The following is a 17811-nucleotide window of genomic DNA, read 5'->3' as shown; positions in this document are numbered from 1 at the left end:
ACTGTCCTTATCTCAGCCCACAAGCTTTTACTCCCCCTGACCTGATTCTTCTCCCCCATCCTACTGGGAGAGTGGGGGGTGAGCAAGGGGTTGTGTTGTGCTGAGCTGCCTTCAGGGTTAAACCACAACTGACATTGTGGTGGAAAGTTAAAATTCACAATAAAGCTACCTTCAGTATCTGCTGTTAGTCACAATGGCAGCCTCCTCCTATACAGTAAGGACAGTGTTTCATTCTACCAGTTTGCTGTACGAATTTCACGTTGCTGGCCATTGAACAATCAAATAGAAGATAATACAAGATTCTTAGGTCAGTTATAAGAGCTGCTCATACCAAAGCAAACATTCATTCTAGATTCAATTAGTTCTCTCGTTGACAGCTTCACATTATGCAGCAACATAAAAATTTGACAGATGGAGCATATTTTATGTTTCTAACCTTCACCTTTCTTTTGTTGACCTCTTTTCTTACTGTAAGATCATGCAAACAGCTGCTATTAAACTCGAGATATTTTCACCACACTTTCCTGTATCTCTTCCTTACACGGTAGCACTGGACATCTTTATAGATGAGAGATTTGCTAGAAATTGGGAAAATAATACTGCTACAGGATGTCTGAGTTCCAAGTTCCCTCATTTAATAAGGTCTTGTAAAAGAATAATGCTTTTAATACAAAGTGTGGGCTGTAGTTTCATTAAGAAGCCCTCCCACCATCAAAACTTATCAGAAACATCACAGTAAGTATCCTAGAATATTTTAAACATAAGAATATGCTTGATTTTGCAGCTTCTGTTGCACAAGCATTTAGAAGTCTCCAGGGTTTAATAATTTTCACAAAGTGGAGACAATGAACACAATTATTTGCAGTATAGGAAGCCTTGCTGATGGAAACTTGTGAGAACTCAAATGATTCCCATCAACCTTGTCTCTGTCATTCTAATCAGTTAAGGATTATCACATAAGAAAAAAAACAAACGCACAAAGATCAAATAAAGGTAACCACTAAATACTTGAGATAGCAAATTAGGAAAGCTTGTATCCTGAAGAGGGCTTAAAGAGGGTCAAAAATTAAAATTAAATCAAATGAGAAAAATCAAGACAAGGATGTCACTGCCATCAAGTAAAGCCATCTATTCCCTTTCTGTTTGTTACCTTGTAATTACTTAACATTGCTAAAACAGCATGTGAAACAGGGATAAGCTACAATAGAAAGCCAGAAGGTGTAAAATTACAGGCAAGAAATTCAGGGACCATCTGTTACCCAAATGCACTACAAGTGGCCCCTTTATATAACTACTGTAAAGGCTTTAGAACCATGAATAAGCTTAAATAGCTAGTTAAAAATGCACATTTATATAGATTTATATTAATTCAATATTGATTTATATAAATATGCACTAGGCCCTGCTTTAGGAGTGGTGGTAAAATGCAAAGTGAATTCCTTGTAGAACTATATTATGTCCTATTTGTTCATTAACGTTCACCAGCTGGGGGTGAGGATTGTTTACTTTGGTTTTCTTTTTTTTTTTTTTTAAATTATTATTATTTTTAAGGACCAAAAATAGCTCAGTGTGGAGTCTTCAATATATTTTCTATGAAATTTCTATTGGATTTTTTCTTATTCCAATTAATTATAAATTAGTGGCAAGAATTTCATCAGAAAGCCGGTGATTCTGAAAATATTTGTTAAGAAAGAATGATGCAGCTTATTTCTGTCATTTTGGCAACTGTTCCAGTTGTACATGTGTGTGCATTGAAGAGACAGTAAATTTAAGATCCAAACAGATGCACTCAAGCTGACCACCCTTGACAGAACTTGGTGTGCTGGTGAATACAGTGCATGCATGCCATTGCTCCTCCCAAGCTGAATTCAAAATCAAGACTTGGCACTAAAGGATACGTTTACCTTGGCTTACAGGGCTTTTAGCTGCAGCCACCAGAACAATAACCATAATACAGAAACAAAGCACCTGTTTCTGGTAATTTACAATTTTTAATTCCTATCTTCTACTCTCCATCTTCTTTAATACAACTTTCCTCCTCTTACCCATTAGGCAGCCATAATCCCAAATTAAACTTTTATGCTGTACTTCAACCTAAGTACAGACTTGTCTATGGATCTTGAAAATCATTTTTATTATTATTATTTTTCTTTAATTTTCACCATGGTCCTTTAAGAAGCACTGGTGTCAGAATTACATAAATAATTATGCAACTGCACAAAGACTCTAAACTCACATGTCCCTAAGCCAGTAAGACTTGCTTCTGTAAGAGAAAAACTAAAACAAAGAACCAAACTGCCAAATAGATATACTAACAGATTATTGGCTTTGCTACACAGAATCAAAGAGTTCAGTAGTTCTACTTCACTGTTTCTAACTGCTGTATTACTAGCAAATATACATACCTGGGAATGGATTGTACTGTGATCGACATGGGATTCACCGCAGCCAACATATGTACATCTGTTCTGTTGAGCAAGACATGAAGAAGCATACAGAATTAAAACATGGTGTCAAACAGGTTTACAGAACAGGAACATACTGCCAGCCCCTTTTAAATTCACTTATATTTCAAACTTGCAGGTTCCTACACAAACCAAGAGACATGCACAGTAAGTGTTAAATATCACCTAAAGCAAAGTAAGAATGCTGCAAGATTTAACTCAACTCCTTTCACTGGTAGACAGTGTTAGACAGTACTCCTGGAATATACAGGTGTTTCGGGTCTTTTTTTGACATTTTTGTTCAGATTCAAGTCTCTCTCTCTCTCTCTATATATATATATATATATATTTACAACTTGTGATTTGGTAGAGATTGTGGCAGAAACCATGAAGTTAGCTCAGTGTCTAAAATACCAAATTACGAAAGACTTAAAGGCATTTTTGAATAAATGTGTCATGCTTCATGTCCCTATCTACTATGCCTCTTGCTTATAGTATTACTTCAGTATTTTTTTTAACCTTTAAATAAAGCTTTCCAGCACTATATGGTTAATAACTTACTAAATTTTAATTAAAAGATGCAAAGTAATTGCTGATTTTAATCGTGCTAATTACAAAACATATTTGGATGAGTTGAGTATGCAATCTTGCAGCTGCCAATCTTCAAGCAATTTTCAGTAATTCCTCATTTGCATGAGCCAAGACAATCCTGTAAGAAGGTACAGCATGTTATCTGTATAACACTAAGCATGTTAATTTACAGTTGCAGCTGGACACAGAGTCGATTTTCTATATTAAATAATCACAGATATTGGTTAAGTTACAGATAGTTAACATGCTGGGATCTCACCATGTGCTGGCTGTTTTTCTATGCACAAAAGGTGAAGGCAAGATGCCAACTCATCCAAGAGGAGATGTAGCACAGCATGACACTTTAAGTGTCCTACTGTAATTAGAAAACTCTCCTATGGAAAATGTTGTATGAAATTAAGTTTTTCAAAAACAGTCCAAGAGTTCTAAGTGAGAAATAAAAATAAAAATAATAATAAAAAAGCTTTAAGCTCCACAGCGCTTCTCCACCTGCCAGGTTCATGCATGCCTCAACACCTCTTCCTACTTCTCTTGTTATTCCCCAAAGAGTTTTTACATTTAATTAAACTTCAAGCAACCTCAGAAAAAGACATTAAACAACAGCTGTTTCCCCCTTATCTTTTATTGATAATGGGATCAAAATAATCTCTTAACTGTTACAATAATGCACTTTAAAGGAAATCAGCAATGCAGATTTTTGAAAGTACTCATACACACACCTACAAATTTGCATCTCAGCATGGAGATCCTCCTGATAGGACTTAAATTTATTCTGCCAAGAAACAAAGCCAAGCCTATAGAGCAGAATCTCAACCTTTGAAAAGAGCTCTATGTTTAAAAAATTCAAGACATTTTAAAAAATAATCTGCTGCATACTTCCCTGTTGGTATCATAGATCAATCTGAAGTAGTAGTATTTTCTTTTTTTTTTTTAATACATTTTTTCTTTGTAGACAGCAAGAAGACTAAGGCAATTACACTTTTAAGAATGAACTGTACACAGGGTAAAGACTACAAAACTCCGAAGTTTGAATAATGTTTCAATTTTTTTTTTTTAGTTATTTTGCCTACAAATAATAAAAAAAAGTATATATTATTATACTCTTAAGAAGTCACCATTTACTGCTAGATGTTTATACTACAAATTTTAAAGCAGGCTTAAAAGAAGTAACTTAATTCAGGAATGATACATTATCTTAAAATCTACAGACCTAGGAAAAAGATTAAAAAATTCTTAGAAGCTGTAAAACAAGAACCCTTAACATGTCAGCTTATTATCCAAAGAACTCATTTTAAACATAATATTCTTAAATTACAAGAAATATGTACCTGATAGAAGATAAAACATTTTAGAAATAAAAAATTGCATGAGAGGTTTTACTTCAAATTAATTGTGAGTTATTATTTAAAAAGAACATAATTATAGTTGTTTCTTTCAACAACAACAACAAATAAATTACTTCCAACTTCTATTCACAGTTTACTAAAACAGGACTTCAGCAGAACAACTTACCTCTAAGCACGCCCAAAGGTTGGGTCCTCTAACTTTACAGTCCTGACAAGTGCCCTGTTAAATTAAATGCACAGGCAAAGGATTATTTCACTTACTTTCATCAGTAAACCACAACCTCAAGATAAAATGAGAAAAAATACTGTAAAAAACAACTATCAACTGAAAAATTTAAGACAAAAATGAATGTGTTGATACTAACTCAATTTTTGTTTCATTTCACATGATTTTAAGCTTTGTGTATTTTTTTCTAGTAAAATCTAAGATCTGAGATTCTTAAAAGAAAAAAAATCTGAAGCTGTTTTATGTCACATTACCATCAAAAACTTCAAAACTAGTCTTGTCTACCAATCTAACAAAGAGAAATGAAAACAATAGGATCTCTAACAACTGCATGCTCCATAAAATCATCACTACCTGCAAAGATTTACAAAAGAAGATACAACACTAGGAGAATGGCATTCTCCTCAGCAGCAAATCAACTGCTGCACTTTCAAATAAAAAAAAAAATTAGTACCATGGACAGAAAAAGGTTGACTTTTCACCACATCCCAGCTACTAAAATGGGTTACAAAAATCTTTTGTATCATTTATTAATACTAGATGGAAAGCAAGAGTTCAGATAAGGACAGGTTCTCAACCTGTGACTCCTCTATCAGAAAGTGAACTGTGATCCAACAAAAATCTTAAGCATAAATTTCTTTTTTACAGCTTCCACTTGAAGTCCAGTCATAGTATATTACTTTCACATTCTAATCAACTAACAGCCAAAATTACAAAGTCTGAAAATAAGTTCTGCTTAGTGTTATGCTATCTCTTTTAAGTGATATTAAAGTAACATTTGCTTTGGAACACACTGCTGGGAAAGGTACTCTTAAGTATTAAGTATGGCAAATGAGGTTTTCAGCTTCAAAGCCCATAGTTCTTCCAATACTTTGTTTGAACATTACTACTGCAGTGCAGTAAGTTTTATCCTATGTTCAACACATCTTGTGCATAGCGATACATGACAAGGTATGCAGCTAAAGTAAGTGATCACAATTAATTAGTTAGAAGGAAGGAGCTACAACTTACATGAGATTTCTGTATCAATTCCTCTTTTGTTATCTCACCCACTGATTCCAAGTGGGGGCAGTTGCTGCTGAGTGATGACATTTCAGAAGCTGTATTTTCCGAGATCCTGCAGCTGGAATTTCCAAGACCAAGAAGCTGCTTTTCAACAGAAGTAAGAGTAAGTAAAATCCTATTCCTTGCAGTAGGCAGCAGAAGTCAATATCCACTACACAAAATATACATAGCCTTTACAAGAATGTGTCATTTTTAAGTTTAAATAAATACCTTAAGGGTAAGGGAATCCAATAGTTTAAATTAAATACAGCGGAGATCTAAAATGCATTCCTCTATTTTCTGACTTTTAGGGCACCAAACAACAGAATCCTGAATGGAGCAAAGCCAGTTGGACTGATTTATCTTCGTGGCCTCTACCATGGCACCCAAAAGTGAAAAATAAAACAATTCTAAAAATACGTTTTCTAAACTCTACCCAGAACTGGTGGTAGCTTGGCTTGTACATTCTGGAAACAGTCATTACGCAACACTGGTGAAACGTGCTGAAGCCACGTGATTCACTTGCCATGGGAGAATTGAACCTTATCTTGGTTTTATTTATTTACAAAAAAATCATTCTAGATACCAGCACATTATATATCAAAAGCAAATGAGCTTGTAACTCCCACGTAGTACTGATGACTCAGCAAGTTTCTCTCATTTGAGTTCTCTCTGTTCATCCAGGGTTTCTGATGTGGACACAGACTTATTAGAAACACGGAATGCTAAATCCAACCCTTTTGTGATTATTATTTTGACAGCTGCACAGATAGAGTTGATACTTTACGAAAGCAAAATAAAAAAAAAAAAAACAGAACTTTGTAACATTACTTTCACGTAGGTACTCCAATTGACTCTCACTCCGGTTTTGTCGCTGAAGAATTACTACTGAGACATCAATCTCTCAAGCCCAAGGAGTCTTAAAGTTTCTTTGCCCACTTACTTACCTAGCCAATCTAGCTTTCATTTGTCAACACATGCAACTGAGCTTCCAGCCTAACTTAATGATGCACTTTCCTCAACCTGCTTGCAGCCTTTGGCACTGTTACTGACATCTCTTTCCACTTCTCTTGTTTGCTCTAGCAGTTTTATGTCCATTTCTTCATGGGCCTATGGATCACACAGCATCAGCAACCCCTATGTTGAATATTAACTTGGGGCTTTGGCATACAGTGGGGGCACAAAACCTTGCCTAGTAGGCATCTCCTACATGCTGCCTAGTAAACACATTTTTTTTTTTTTTTTTTTTTATCTTTAACCTGGTCTTTATTTCTATTGTCTTGCAATAAGAACCCTCTGTCAGGGTCGTTTCAGTTCCATTTGACTATCAGAGATTTTTTTAAATGTGTGCACGTGTATGCAAATGCACATGCGTGTACACCTTTTTAACGTGTGCATGTGCACCTGTATAAACATGGTATTACATATATTATTCCTATAAAAATAGGATATAACATTATTGTATATTTATTGTATGCGTATATATATGCATATATGCACACACTAAATATATTTTATAGATATACAATTAATATATAACATACTCAAGTATGCATGTATATCTTTCAGTCTTTTTGTATCTCACTTTAAGAGCTTTACAATAAAATACTTGAGAACTAAGCTCACATGGCTAGAAATACAACAGCAAATTAATAACTTGGGATTTTTTTCATAATGAGGTCTAAATCCTCTTTCCTGGAACAACGAAAAGACTTTTAAAAAGCATTAGTCTTAAATATAAGCTGCAGCTGGAGAAATATTTCCTCAGTTCAGTATCTATTTGCAGTATTGCTGAAAGACTTCATGTATGAAAATAACAGTTTTTCAGGCAAAAAGTCCTAAACTTTCTGTCATATTGGAAATTCAGGTTTGAACTGTAAAACTCCTTTCCAGAACAGAAACATAAACGCACACTTCATCTCGCACATTTTGCGACATCTATAAAACATTAAAAACGGACAAATGAGTTTTGATTAAAGACCTAACTTAAAAGATCTCAGTGTGAATTAATGCTGACTTAACACCAATGCTTTAGGAAGACTGGTATAATGGCTTAGGAAAGCTTTAAGCTTAATTACTTTATGGAAATAAATTTCCGAATGAATTATCCCAAGTAATATAAAGCTATGAACGAAAGATAAACTTCACTGCATACTACCAGATTTTTAATAGCTATTTCTCACAACTGGAACTGCAAAACCAACACAAACACAAACTCAAGAGTTCTGCTCACTGCAGATTGCTTCTTGGTGCAGTCTCCATCTGCATCCCTCTTCTAATAATAATCATCTGAAAGACCAAAGCACATCGACACACGTGTCCCTACAGACATGTTTCCTACTGCTTTCCATGTGGAAAGCGTCCCTAGCAGAACTCTAGTGCATGTTACAACTTCTGTAGGTGACATCATATGGGCACAGCAAAATGAATGGGCTTTCAGCTTCTGTTGTCAAACTTCTTCGACCCGCACCTGCCTTCCATGCTGTAGCAACTGCGTAAGTCACTGTAGAGGAAGAGCCTTGGTAGCTTAACATACCTAGGCTGCTATAACCTACCTACTTTGTAAAATTTTCCACTAAAATCTTAAACTGTACAATTGAATTCCAACCCACGATTCATCCTTCATCTCTCAAAGCACTAGCGATCCCTGGGCAGCCCCTCCCTCGCTCGCTGCCCTCCCTCCATTTCACCACTTCTTAATTCATCCGAAGACTACCAATTTCCCTCTACTAATGCATCTCATCACACCTGCTTTTCCACCAATTCTGCGTTGTGTTGACCTCATCTGAAAGTTGCTTCTTCACATAAGAAGCAATAAACTTCATTACAATATTCCCCATACATTTGGGAGGGAACTTTGAAGTCCATTCCTAGGTCTCCACCATTCTATTGAAAGGTTTGCTTCAGTCCACCTCTTCTCAGTCCCACCATACAGTATCATACTGCATCATTCCATGAACTGAATCATTTAATGATCAAAAGAAGAAGTTTTTTGTTTACCACATGCAGCGTGAGACATACAAAAAATATATCTTCCCCCCTTTCATACTTTGCATTCACTATGAAAAAACTGGCTCATGTGAGCCATCAGAGAAGTATGAACAATATTTTAAAGCTTGATGACCAGCTCACCATTCATCATGCAACAGACTTCCACACCATCATAAGACGTATGTGGTGCCTACCACAAAAGGCCCATCATACACACAAAAATATCCCAATCACTAGGAGTTCAAGTAACCTTGAAAGCTTTTCAAGGCTCATACTGGGAGCTTAATATTTCCAAAACAAACACGACATATTTTAAATTCTCTCAAAATTTTTGGCATTGAAGCTGAAATTAATGTTTCCATCAACCTAATCATAGCAGTTAGCATTTCAACAGATGTTGAAATAAACAAACCTCTATCTGTATTCCACTGATGTCCTTAAACAGGGAGACATTTTATCAGATCGTTTTACAGGGTTGCTCCCACACACCTGAATACTTGCCCTATGAACAAGTCTAAATGAACTACTTAGAGATCAAAAAATAATTATAAAAAACTAACCTTATATAAAACTAATCTTACATAAAACTCCAGTTAAATACAATGTAAATTCTAACCTTTGTAAATACAAAACTAGAATTCACTTCCAGACCATTGGTGGAAGATTTTAAGAATAAAGCAGCTATTCTGAAGACAACAGTTGCCTGAAGCAGTAATTGTATCTTCATTATAGGCTTTTATTATTTTGACTGTACAGCTATGAATAACAGCATATGTAACCAGTGAGCACTAAGCTCAGCGTTCTCATTTGCATTCACAATTATTTTGCTAGTGGTGCACTGAAACAATCGCATTTGTTTTCTTTCTCAACAACAATAAAAAATAATGACATAGAATTTTGTACTTGATTGTTTAATTACTTAAAATCGTGAAGAGCTTTGGAGCTTCCAGTAATTCATTATCATATAGACATTTTTCACACTTCAGTAAAAAACAGCAGAGCTCACTGCTAACTATACACGTCCAATGAAGCTATCACCTTTAACGTATGTATTCAAATTACTAAGGTACATGCTACTTTCTAAAGAATTCTTTGCCAATATCACTTCACAATAACTATGTCTGTGAATCAATTTCTAATTTACCATTACCAAACTTGAGAACAGTCCTCCTGTGCCAATAAGTCCAATCAGAGGGAATACTAACCTGAACTTCACACACTAAGTTCTTTTTTGCTCTATTACCCAGTAGACGTTTTCTGCTTGGTCTTTGCATTTGGGCAACAAGAACTATCCACCCAAGCAAGAAGCAATGTTATTAAGCCACTTCCATTAGATTTTCCCCCTCTTATTAAGTATTGCTTCCTAAGCAGACCTTAGGAAAATGGTTGAGTTGACAGCCTGTCCGCTTACTGGGTCAGACAGCGTTTATTTTATATTGCCTCTAGGGCACGGCGCCTGCCTGTTCACTTCTTCCTTCCACAGCACTACGCCTGACCTTGTAACCCATCAGCTGTCCTTTACGCATCTGAGGAGGCTTCCTTAGCTCAGGCCTGCAGCCAGGAAGGAGAAGCCCACGGCGATTTTCCCCTGGGCGTCACGCCAGGCTTCTTCCCCCTCTTCCATCCCTCGGCCGCGACGATCGATCCTCGCAGACAGCCTCACGGCAGCACCAGCATTTCGCGGAGAAACCACGGCCCCTGGGAACCTCCTCCTACCTGCCGTGCCACCGCCGCCGCTTCAGCAGACGTTCCCGGAGAGGGACTCGACCCTCCCCTTAGGGCCGGGCAGGCCCCGGCCACAGCCCCCAACCCACACAGCCCGAGCCCCCGCAGCCCCCGGCCCCGCCCCGGCCGCCCCGAGCCCCCCCGGACTTTGCGACCGGCCGCAGGCCGCGGCCGCCCCATTCCTGCCACCCCCCGCCTCACGGCCGCCTTCCTCCCCCTCCTCCTCCTCACCGGCAGGATGCGGCCGTGCTCGGAGCCCGCAGCTCAGCCGGGCCGCGGCGAGCCCTGCGGCTCACGCGGAGGGCAGAACGGAGCCCAGCCCAGCCCAGCCCAGGAGGACAGCGCAGGGACCGCTCCCCTGCCACCCAGGAGCCCCGGCGGAGGACGGGCGCAGCCGGCCCGCGGCGACACCTCCCTCTCTCCCCTCACCGGCCGCGCCTGCGGCACCCCCGGCCGCGCCCCGCACAAAGATGGCCGCGCGGGGCCTCCGCGCCGCTCACGTGAGCGCCGCCCCACACCAAGATGGCGGCCGCAGAGTCTCGCCCCGCCTTGCCCGGCCGCCAGCCGCGGGGGCTGCCCCGCGGGAGGATGGCGGCAGCGGGCGGGTGACGGAGCGGCTCGCCTCACCTCGTCTCACCTCATCAGGCGGCCGCTGCCTCCTGGCAGCCCACAGCGGTTCCTCGCTGGCCCGGAAGCGGATCCCCGCCCGCCTCCTAGCGGCAGCCGGGGCGGGGACGGAGCCGCCCGTGAGGGGCCGTGCCTGCTGCCCGCGGTGCCCGCCCCGGTGCCCGGCAGGTAACGGCGGGTGGCGGGGGCAGCTAACGGGGGGCGGCGGGCGGGCGGCGAGGCGTGGGATCCGGCCCCTGGGCGAGCCGAGCCGAGGCTGCCTCAGCCGCAGGGGTGCGGGAGCTCGGACAGCGCTGGCCCTCGGTCCCCGACACGGGGGAGAGCTCGGCACGGGGCTCCGGGAGGGGGCTGCGGCGGGGCGGGGTCCGCAGCCCCTGCGAGGCCGGGCGTCGGCTGAAGGTTTAACATCAGAGTTGTTTTGTGTGTGATTTATCGGATGTGAGAAGCGAGCTGTCAGACAGCGAAAGCAGAGCGATGGCTCTTGTCAGACACACGCGGGTCTCCACACAGGGCAGTTGAGATGAGCGAGGCCTAAGCTGAGCCAGCACATTTGCTGTCTTCTCATTAAACGCAAATCTCATCTCTGGTCACACACATCAATCAAACAAGTCAGCTACCTGTTACGTAAGGGTTTCAAGTCTGTAGAAGAAAGCCATCTTCGCCTTGTATTACATAATTGAGTATGTATCCTTCATTTGACAGCCCGTTCCAGAGGCCATCTGGGACTCATGTTTTCAAGATAGATCCACTGAATGAGGTTATGGGAGAGAAGGAGCCATGTCAGAAGAAGCTGTTACTGAGGCACGGTTTTCTCTGAAGACGGTAGCTTTTCGGGCATTTCATCTTCCCCTTTCTTGGTATTATTCTTTTATACAGGTAATATATATGTTCTGTGAGTATTGCAACTTATGATATACTTTTAAAGTTTAATTGTAATGTTCTTTTTTTTCAGAGCTTAATGTGAACTAAATTTGTAAGGATTTTTGTTTATTTACAGCTGCAAGCTATAAGTGTTTCTGTTGACAGTTCATCATTGCATATCAACATCATACGGTGATTTATTTTGTTGGTATTATAGGCTAGTTTTCACTATATAAGTAGCAATGTGGATAGCAGTCAAATCTGGCTGAAGAGTATGTTATTATTTGTCAGGCTGGAAAGTTGTAAGTATTGTGATGCTGACACTCCCTGTCTGCAGGGAATTACAAGATTCTTCCCTAGAGCACTGTCGTGACAAAGGCAAAGAAGAGTTGCTGTAATTGTGTTGCCTGTAACTACATGAGTGATAAGCGGTAGAGCTAAATATGTCTGAATTACTTCAGAAAACACTAAAGCCGCAGTCATGTGTCTCAGATAATAAATTTCTTGAACAGCGAACCGTATTCTGTTTCAGTAATACACAGGGTGGGGGAGTTTTTATTTGGCTATACAAAACACGGCTCAAAGGTGCTTTTTTTTTTTTTTTCCTCTCCCCCTCCCTATTCTGCCTATGGCAAATTATTGACAAGGATAAGGACAAGGAAAAAAATGTTTGTAGTTAGCAATGTTGATAAAGTTTTTTTCAGAGTTACATATTAACAATTTATTAGTAAAGCTTTGCTTTGAAAACTCATGTCCTTAATACAACTGTATTTTATTTTTATTTAATTAGTTGTTTATAAATGGAAGCAATGTCATTCTTCAAATTCGCATATAAATATTTTTCAACGTGCTAACGTGTATCGTCATACTTGCAGACATAGACAAACTTCTAAAAAATCTTACAGTTTTTTTTTTTTGAACCTTGAAACTTACAGAATTTAATGCTAGAGCTGAATTTTCAATTTTAGTTATTTGATTGTTACTCTTTTCTGTTAAATCCAGTAGTCTCCTGCAAATATGCATTCGTGCTTTTTCAGGGTTTTACTTTAGCTTGCACAATATACTGCTAGGTTCTTGGCCTCAGTCAAGATACGGTACCTTTAAGTTCTTTATCTTAGAGTTCTCAAGTCAAAGGTATTTGACACTTATAGCAAACTCAGTGAAGCTATCAAAGAAGCTTTCAATGCTTCTTGAAATTGCATAACTCTATTGATAGTACTAGCCAACTGCACAGCAACCATGGCCTGCCAGAGTGCAGTGATACTCTGGCCAGTTCCTTTCTCACATGAGGAGGTGTTACAGAAACACTGTATTGGCCTCAGGGGCTGCAGATTTTTTATTTTTTTTTTCCCCCAGAAGTCATGCCTTCTCAAGTAGCATAGATTCCCTAAAGATTCTTTGGATGTGGGCAGTATTTTCTAGTTAAGTGGATTTTTTCTTGAATTCTTTTTAAAGTCTGGTCACTTTGAACTTTCTAAGCTTTGTTAGTGGGTTTAATTCCAGTTGCTTGAATATGTGGTTCTTATTTGCTAAATTTAAACATACAAATCTACAGATTATCTATGTTCAAAATAAATAGTAAAAATAAACAAAACTAATTTTAGGCAAATTTGTTTAAGTACATGTTCTTCCCAAATTGAAACAATGCAAATGTTAGCTTTTGTGTCCTCCATTCTTTCACAGTGCAAGAAAGTCTAGCTGTGAAGGCCGAGATTCTTTTTTTAGGTCTGTTTAAGAACTAACTGAAGTCCTGCATTGTCCTGGCATTAAAAAGAAAGAAAAAAGAAGTGTGAAAGTTATTTGTTTAGAACCCCGTAGTTCATGGATTTGCAATATGTCTTAGAGTTCTTGGTGTTGGAGTATGACTCCCAGTGCCACCACTGATGTTGTCCCACCAACCCCTTTGTAAGCTTTCTCACCTGGCCATCACAAACTTTGAGAAGCTATTAGTCTATGTCCTTGATAAGAGTTGATTTATTTCTCAAGCTATGTGACAGCTGAATCTCTTAGGTCCTTCCTTCAGCCTGTGCTGAAGATGCCAAAAGGAGGATAAGTGGAAAGGTGAAAGCTAAGGAGCGTGTATCTCCAATGAAGTCATGCTCTTGTATTTTCAGATTAAACTTTCCCCTGGGTTAAAGAAATTGTTCACAGTCACAGCAGTGAGTGCAATATCTGTTATTTTTCTGGCCCACCATTTTAAAAGAAGACGTGGAAGAAAAAACAAGCAAGTGTCACAATGGGAACCAGGCCATCTACTATTAGAATGTACCAAAGCAGCTGCATCAGAAAAAGGTATGCGAAGGAACCCCAAAGTTTTTTTGGTTAGTCTGTCTTGAAGGGGAAGCAAGGGGATGTGAGGGTGTGTATGTAACAGTATACAATAGTAAAATAAATCATTTTCCTTTAATGCTGATCAGGTTTTAATTGTTAAAATAGAAATTGTGCAAAGTAGGAAAAAGTTACAGTATTTTATAATTTAGCTGGTCGTCTTAAAGCTATTGTTTTAATTGTGCATTTGGACTAAAACTATTTTTATCAGTAGTATATTAACAATTGGGGTTGCAGTTCTTGTGGATGTATTGCCACAAAACTGAGAAAAGCAGATTTAAACATTATAAGATGGGAAAATAATAGTGCTTAATATGCATACTTATTGTATGGATATCGACTGTTCTAATTCATAGTTTCTAATGTAGAAATGTAAATGAAAGAAAAATTGTTGTTTGCTTCGAAACTGGATTTTATTGAAACGATTAGACACAGTTCTTGCTAGTTCTTGTTAACACAAGATACAATGTTTTCAGTTTTGTAGAATCTTTAAAATGAGTGTATCTATTAGGTTCAAGTTGTTCCAGTAGCCGACAAAACTTGACTCTTTCTCTGAGCTCTGCCAAGGAAAAAGGATCACAGTCTTGTATCTATGCAAATGGCGGACTTTTCAGTAAATACTCTGGCTCAGTTCAGAGTCTGGTCTCGGTAAGTGATTTAAGGCTTTTCAGTGTATGTTAACTTGCCTTGGATGTGCACCTAATGGTTTCACTGACCTGAAACAACTTTCCTGAATAAGTTATGCAGCCTCAGAAGGCTTGAGATACTGACTGCATGGAAAATGACCTGTTTGTAGAGAATTTATTGTACTTTCTACATACTAAAAATATTTTTTATTGTTCTTACTGATTCTGTGTCTACTGCCTCTGACTCTTCCTGTCTTATGTCTAACAACTTCATGAGGATGCAGATGTGTGCAATGGAATGAGCCAAATCTATACAATTTAGTGCTGCTGAAAGCAGGATTCCTTGTATCCTGCACTCAGTTATGCATTCCTGGCCTCTATATATAATGCTCTGGTGCATTTTAGACCATTTAGTGAGTCACCTTACTGACTTGGCAGGAAAATCACTTAAAAATTGATGATTTCTTATTATCTTAGGTTAGTGAATTGAATTGAATTTCTGAACGCTAGAATTGACACAAGGGTAAAAGCAAAACCTTAGTGGAGAAGAGGTAGCGAGATCTTTCCTATCTGATCAGCTGCTCCTAGACTTGCAATCTGGAACAACATGGCTTAATTCAGAGAGGACAGAAAGAGAAGAAAAGAGTTAAGCTCCACTGTTGCTCTGGTCAGAGTACAGAAATAAATGAATATTCTTTCTGCTCCACTGATACATGCAGATGCTATAGTGTGGGTCCATTAGGCTGCATGCGATCTCTGTTTTGGTGAACAGCACCTCTAGTTAGGAACTATTTACAGGATGAGAAGTTTAATGCAACATAATATCTGTAATGTTTTGCCTAGGAAATGGGTTGTTTTTAGGAATTAACAATCATGTTTACACATGCTTCTCACCTAAAAGCAGAAGCCTGTTCTTTCAGCTATTCTCAGAGAAGGAAGTGGCTGTATATTGTTTTATATGTCTTGTCAGGCTTAAACCAGTCTTTGTATGTTTCTGTACGTCTATATTTGCTTCCCTTACTTTCAGAGAGGCATGTGCAGGTCATGTAATAGACCCTGTTTACATCAGTCTACACAACAAGTTTTATTTTTTAAACTCTTATTATAATCTGCAGTCAAGTGTTACTTGGAAAATAATATTGAAAATCACTAATTACTTTCTTACTTTAAGAAAGGAGCAATAATGACTTTCAAAATATTGGCAAACAACACCCTAGCATTAATAACAAAGGAAACAATACATTATGCTTAATCTGAAAATAATTGTGCTTTTTCTAAAGTCTTTTAAATGGTAATTTGTAGGTAAGACTAGATAGATAACTTGGACCATAATGTACTCTGGAAGAATGTAGTTTTAAGGATACCTCGTATAACAACACTTCAAAATGTATTTATTTTTCAGGTTCAGAGTGCCACCTCTTGTCACAGTTGTGCTTGTGCCAATTCTAACTCTTGGGATAAAGCAGACGAAGATGATATTAAACTTGTCAATATTCCAGTGACAACACCTGAGAATTTGTATTTGATGGGTAGGTTATGATAAGAATATTCAATATCTAATAGCAATTAAAGTAAATTTCTTGGTTTTATGGCAAAGTGATGCTTGTGCAATACTGTGGTAATTTATTCTACAATGTTTTCTGAGCATGTGTCCAAGAACACTTCCATAAAATATTGAAAGCTTGCTTAATCTAGTGTTAGGTTTTTACAAATATATTGTTGTGATTCCTGTATTTGTAGTAGTAAGCTATAGAATCGTTTTTAGAAATAAATTGGAAAAAATACTGTTGTCCTTGTTGCTTTGTGAATTTCCTTATCTTAAAAAGGCAGCTGTCATCTGTTTTTGTTTTTCTTTTTAGACTGGGAATTGCTATTTTTAAAAATAACAGTTCTGCTGTAATTAGGCTAGTTATCTACATAGTTTTCTATGTAGATAGAAAACTAGTTTTCATAGTTTTCGTAGTTTCTGTGAGCCTAAAATACATATGGAAGCTGTGTGTTTGATTGAGTGAAGGTTTTTCTGATCTACCCTAGGTATGGAGCTTTTTGAAGAAGCACTACGTAGATGGGAACAGGCACTAAATTTCCGTAACAGACAAGTTGAAGACGAAGCAAGTTGTAGTTCCATCAAGCTGGGAGCAGGAGATGCAATCGCAGAAGAAAGTGTAGAAGTGAGTATATTTAATCTACTGACACTGCCCTGAAAATTCACTACATTTTGTTACATTAATATTTTAAACTTCTACATTGCATTTAAAGGACTTTTTTGCTGTTGTTAGTTAGTTTGGGTGTGACTTCTTGTCAATTGCAGTTACATCAGTGTTTACATCTGGATGGTATTACTAATACCAAGCTACAAAGCATTTCTTTAATCAGTTCTCTGCACAAAATCTCTTGGGTCATGCCTTCCTTTTACAGCTGTGAGAGGATATCTGCTTAGATGCAGGTCTTGGGAAGGATGATAAGTTTATGAGTATTCACAAATAATGTGCTTGGACTTTATTTGTATCCCTTTGTTCTCATGAACTAAATGATGAAATATTTTGAGATAAACATACAGCTGCACAGTTTTCATTGTTTCTAGTGCAGTAAACATCACGTATAATTTTAATGTATTTTTAAGTTTAGTTTAGTATTTTTTTTATTATGTTAATTTAAACATATATGTTTAGAAAGATGCTTGTATTCTGGATGTTGAAGTGTACATCTGACAGAGTCTTTGTGCTGTTTGTTGAAAATTAACGCGGCACAATGAACCCTTTGAAGATTTAATAAGATTTGTTTGTAAAAATCTAAGAATATAGACCGTAAACAAATAGCAAATATTCTAACGTCATTCTTCTTGCAGGATATCATCAGTGCTGAATTCATTCATAAGCTTGAATCCTTGCTTCAGCGAGCTTATCGTCTTCAGGAGGAGTTTGAGGCCACCCTTGGGACCTCAGATCCTGCTTCTCTAGCTAATGATATTGGTGAGTACTACTATTTTACATTTTTATTAC

The 17811-nt window shown here is 38.3% G+C and overlaps 2 protein-coding genes across 14 annotated transcripts in view; one reads left to right on the top strand and one right to left on the bottom strand.

Moving 5' to 3' along the window:
- The window catches only part of USP33 (ubiquitin specific peptidase 33), a 36537-nt gene extending 25440 nt beyond the window's left edge, over positions 1-11097 (bottom strand). For 4 of the 12 annotated variants that reach the window (XM_084528280.1, XM_084528281.1, XM_084528274.1 and 1 more), the window contains exons 1-5: positions 10995-11044; positions 10139-10358; positions 5619-5756; positions 4548-4601; positions 2406-2468 (exon numbers count right to left, since the gene is read on the bottom strand). In XM_084528280.1, the coding sequence (XP_084384406.1) occupies positions 2406-2468; positions 4548-4601; positions 5619-5756; positions 10139-10168 (285 nt within the window). In that variant the 5' untranslated portion in view covers positions 10169-10358; positions 10995-11044. Of the gene's footprint in view, positions 1-2405; positions 2469-4547; positions 4602-5618; positions 5757-10138; positions 10359-10598; positions 10853-10994 lie in introns of those variants that run through there. The other 8 variants (XM_084528285.1, XM_084528284.1, XM_084528279.1 and 5 more) reach the window with 7 other exon arrangements.
- MIGA1 (mitoguardin 1) overlaps positions 11023-17811 on the top strand; it is a 40940-nt gene continuing 34151 nt past the window's right edge. For both annotated transcript variants that reach the window (XM_084528287.1, XM_084528286.1), the window contains exons 1-7: positions 11023-11162; positions 11697-11870; positions 13970-14147; positions 14695-14831; positions 16212-16338; positions 16844-16980; positions 17658-17781. In XM_084528287.1, coding sequence (XP_084384413.1) covers positions 11772-11870; positions 13970-14147; positions 14695-14831; positions 16212-16338; positions 16844-16980; positions 17658-17781 — 802 coding nt within the window. In that variant the 5' untranslated portion in view covers positions 11023-11162; positions 11697-11771. The remainder of the gene's footprint in view (positions 11163-11696; positions 11871-13969; positions 14148-14694; positions 14832-16211; positions 16339-16843; positions 16981-17657; positions 17782-17811) is intronic.

The sequence above is a fragment of the Aythya ferina genome (genome assembly GCF_964211825.1).
Source record: "Aythya ferina genome assembly, chromosome: 8".
NCBI lineage: Eukaryota > Metazoa > Chordata > Aves > Anseriformes > Anatidae > Aythya > Aythya ferina.
This window is presented reverse-complemented; position numbering and strand designations above follow the sequence as displayed.